Source organism: Oryzias melastigma, linkage group LG16 (genome assembly GCF_002922805.2).
Source record: "Oryzias melastigma strain HK-1 linkage group LG16, ASM292280v2, whole genome shotgun sequence".
NCBI lineage: Eukaryota > Metazoa > Chordata > Actinopteri > Beloniformes > Adrianichthyidae > Oryzias > Oryzias melastigma.
In genome coordinates, this window is record NC_050527.1 from 7,764,875 (window position 1) to 7,768,693 (window position 3,819).

Sequence of the window (3,819 nt, forward strand, 5' to 3'; positions counted from 1 at the left end):
AGCAAATATTTGAAAAATAAACTCTGAATTTAAGAAAAAAAAACTGTATTAGATTGTGTTTAGATTTAGGCTGAAAGTTTTCACTAAAATTTGCAACTTGTTTGCATGTATTAGTTTGAAAGGGAGATCAAGGATACTTGGATTCAGTGTGTCATAAAGGAAAACGAACATCTTAATGTCTATTTGCTCAATCGACCAGTGAACTGGAAACATACTATTGTGACTCTTGCACCCTCTTTGCTTGTAGAGTTGTAATATTGGGTCACTAATAGTGGATCTGATCACTTGTCTCCTGTTTTGAATCAAACAACTGCAAAGATAATTTGAAACATTTATTAACCCAAAAATATAAAGCAAACAAAAGAATAGAATATTTACCGATTATAAGTCATTTTATGTTGTTTAGAGTTTTGTAAACAAATCTTAACTCAAAAGCATTGGCCAAAAAAATTCTATTTATTTTTTTATTCTATGTTTTTTTTAAGGATGTTTGTGAATCTCACACTTATCATTAGCACTCTAAATTTATAAAAATCAAAAGAAACTATTGTTATGACCCACTTCTTCATTGTACTAGTAGTATACAGCAGGTATTGCTGTAAACCGCTCACAACTTTGTTTTTCTACTAAGTGGCCTCAATCCTGTTCCCATGAGTGAAAAGCTCTATCTTTAAATGAGAGGACAACATATGATCCATCCTGCTGCAAAAGCTGCTGCTTGTGTTTGCTCCAAGCTGTCATGCTGGTTTTAAACTCCCTCCCCCTTAAGGTGTGGTTGGCAGACCAGCTCTACCTCTTTGGTTGCATTCATACCTTCAAACACTAAATGAAAGTAAGCATTTATGTTTTGAAGTAGTCAATTAAAAAAAAAACAAAAAAAATTACTTTATTTAGTATCACAACGTGTTTGGTTTATTATCAAATTAATATAACACAAGCACATAAATGGTTTGGCTCATGTAAAACATGGTTGCACATCCTTTAAAAATGTTTATTTTTTACATTGTAAACAATTGAACGCACATTTAACAAGAAAATCTGAATTTTTACAAACAGGAGTACTTACAACATGATGTTGTCATCTTATACATTTGTGTATATATATCTATTGTCATCATTTAACTATTTATTAGTTATGTTGTGTTTGGCTTCTTTTTAATAGGGTGTACATTAAATGTAAAACCAAGTATTTACATCTAAAATTATTATTATTATTTTTTTTTAGAGGTGCTGAAACCTAATTGAAACTGGAAAAAATAGTTGGATGTTTTTGCAGCCTTCATAAATATAATTTCTTTCAGGAATACATCTGTCCAAGATGTGATTCAGGTTTCATAGAGGAAGTAACAGAGGATTCCAGGTGAGAGACTTCTGCTGTTCTGTCTCTCCATGCATCTCGTATTGTTGATCTGGAACAGGACTTTCAAATCAAATACATTTCTGTTGTTCTGTCGGTAAACTCTTCATTGAATTTTGTTCCAGCCTGACCTTTTACTTGATCAGTTTAGTGTGTTTATTAAGATTTTGCCCCTCCCCTTTTTGTGTTGTTTCCGTTAGTCTTCTAGACGGAGGTGCAAATGGAATAGATGACACAGCCACACAGTTTGCAGAGGTAAGTTTGGCTCTGATCATTTTTAAATATTGAATAATTTTATTATTTTTTTAAATTTTTTTTCCCCTTCCCTTGTTTTTGTCTTTCCATCTCCTTTTCCATAACTAATTGTCACTCCTTACATCTCTGCAGCTGTGGCACCTCCTGTTATTGGAGAGGCCGTTTACAACAGACAGTGACACTCCTGACTCTGAGCCTCGGCTCCCCGGCAGTCGTTTGGGGAGTTTTGGGGACTTCGGAGGACTGGGAGGTGGACCGATCGGGGGATCAGTTCCAGCCGGCCTCGGGGGGCAGATGGGCGGCCTGTTAGGAGCCAACGAACACTTTGGACCCGGCCGCCCACCTCGCCTGCACAGCCAGAGGAGATACCGGTTCAGAGGCAGCAGCAGACCAGAGCGCTCACCTGCTGTGGAGGGGTAAATTATCATTGAACTTCTATTCAGTCTTTGACCACACGACATACATGTTTCCTCTTTGTTTTGAGCCACAGTGACCTGCACTGGCTCTGATGTGGCCACTATAGTTGATTGTGGCTGCTGAAGTCAGTCATGTTGTGCTCCCACCAGACGGGCTGTGTTACGTTCCATAAGTGGTCTGGTACTGCACACTATAAATAAGCGACTGGTCTATTTTGGACAGAAGCCTCATCAGTCACCACAGACTGTTTGCTTCTCAAGATAAAGCAACCTGTTTAGACTCTTGATTGTAAATTGCATCTCTACTTTTAAGAAATCATTGAGTCAAAAAAAATCCAGCAGCGCGGATTTGATGTTTTCTTGAACGGTTTAGATTAGTAGTCCACAACCTGAGACTCCGGATCCACATGTGGCTGTCTGGTTAAAGAAACATAACATGTTTTTAATTGTAAAAAGTAACATTTTGCGACTACAAGGTGCTTCAAGCTAAACTTAACAATCAAATAAGTCAAATTTTATTCACAAAAATTTGAGGGACAGTACGCATCACACCCCAAGGCTCCTGAATACATTACCCACAATGCTCTGCAATTCCATCCAGCAGTGCGGCTTTGTTTACCAAAGTCGTACTAAAACATTTACACTGATTTTTAAGTGTTATGTTCTACAAAGAATTAATTGAAGGTCAGTAAGCGCAATCAGAATCCATATTTAAGACGGACTGGATTATAAGGAATATTTGTTACTATTTTTAAAAGAAATTCAAGGTTTTCAAGTATAAATTATGCTCCAAAAAACTGGGGAGGGTCATTTAGTGATTCAAATTTATGTACATTTACACATTTCTGGCTGAGATGCACCACATATGGTACAATAAACTGTATTATTTTTTTTTCACTGCTAAATTTAACTTATCTTTACTCACCTATTACTTTTACTATAGTTTCTGCATCGAGATTAGCGCTGGGAATTACTGCGTACCTCACCATACGCGATATATGGCTCACAATTTCAATGATATTGGATACTGCAATAATTGGTAAAAAAAAAAGTAATCTCAAATAACTCGTATTATATAGAAGAACAAATATTTTTCAGGAAAATATATACCAATATTTATTTTTTTTATCTTGAACACAATTATAATAAAGAACATGAACAGCAGTGCTACTACTTAGCTCAAAGTTGTTGTAAACAACGGAAAGAAAATTAAATAATTCAAGTAGCTGCCAAACATGTTGGGGTCTGCGACAGCCACTCTTACTATCTGCCTCCAAAGGAACTTCTCACCAAAGGATGACGAATGTAAGGTTTTTCAGCCTCTTCAAACAAAAATAAAAGATTGATACTTGGTGATCATCAATCGCTGGACTATATATTGCAATATCGATATTTTAGCACACCCCTAATTGAGATGGTCCTCTATGGTACAGAGTGTCTTTTATTTTGTAAGGAACTCATGTGAATCTCTGTCAAGAGTTTGTGTTTTGTTCATGACAAAAAAAACTGTTCATTTCTATTTATCATATAGTAACAATAACGTATATAATAAATCCATGTCTTATTATTCTAAAGTTTGAAGTAAACTTTGTGGTTCACAGGGTTGTGGTCTTTAAGTGTTGAAGGTTGCAGACTCATAGTTTAGATGATCCTTGAGATCTTTGGAGTTCAGTATTCCCGGGTTTATCACAGGAGTTTTGTTCTTATGCTGTCCATGTTTTCTGTGGTGTGTCAACTACTGTAATGAAGTTCCAAAAATGATTGATTGATTTATAATGGCCTACAGCCAAT

At 35.9% G+C, this 3,819-nt stretch overlaps 1 protein-coding gene across 1 annotated transcript in view; it reads left to right on the forward strand.

The window, feature by feature from the left end:
* rnf115 (ring finger protein 115) overlaps positions 1-3,819 on the forward strand; it is a 10,687-nt gene that overhangs the window by 1,215 nt on the left and 5,653 nt on the right. Inside the window, exons 2-4 of the mRNA XM_024267226.2 lie at positions 1,302-1,360; positions 1,558-1,612; positions 1,745-2,028. Of these exons, the coding sequence (XP_024122994.1) occupies positions 1,302-1,360; positions 1,558-1,612; positions 1,745-2,028 (398 nt within the window). The remainder of the gene's footprint in view (positions 1-1,301; positions 1,361-1,557; positions 1,613-1,744; positions 2,029-3,819) is intronic.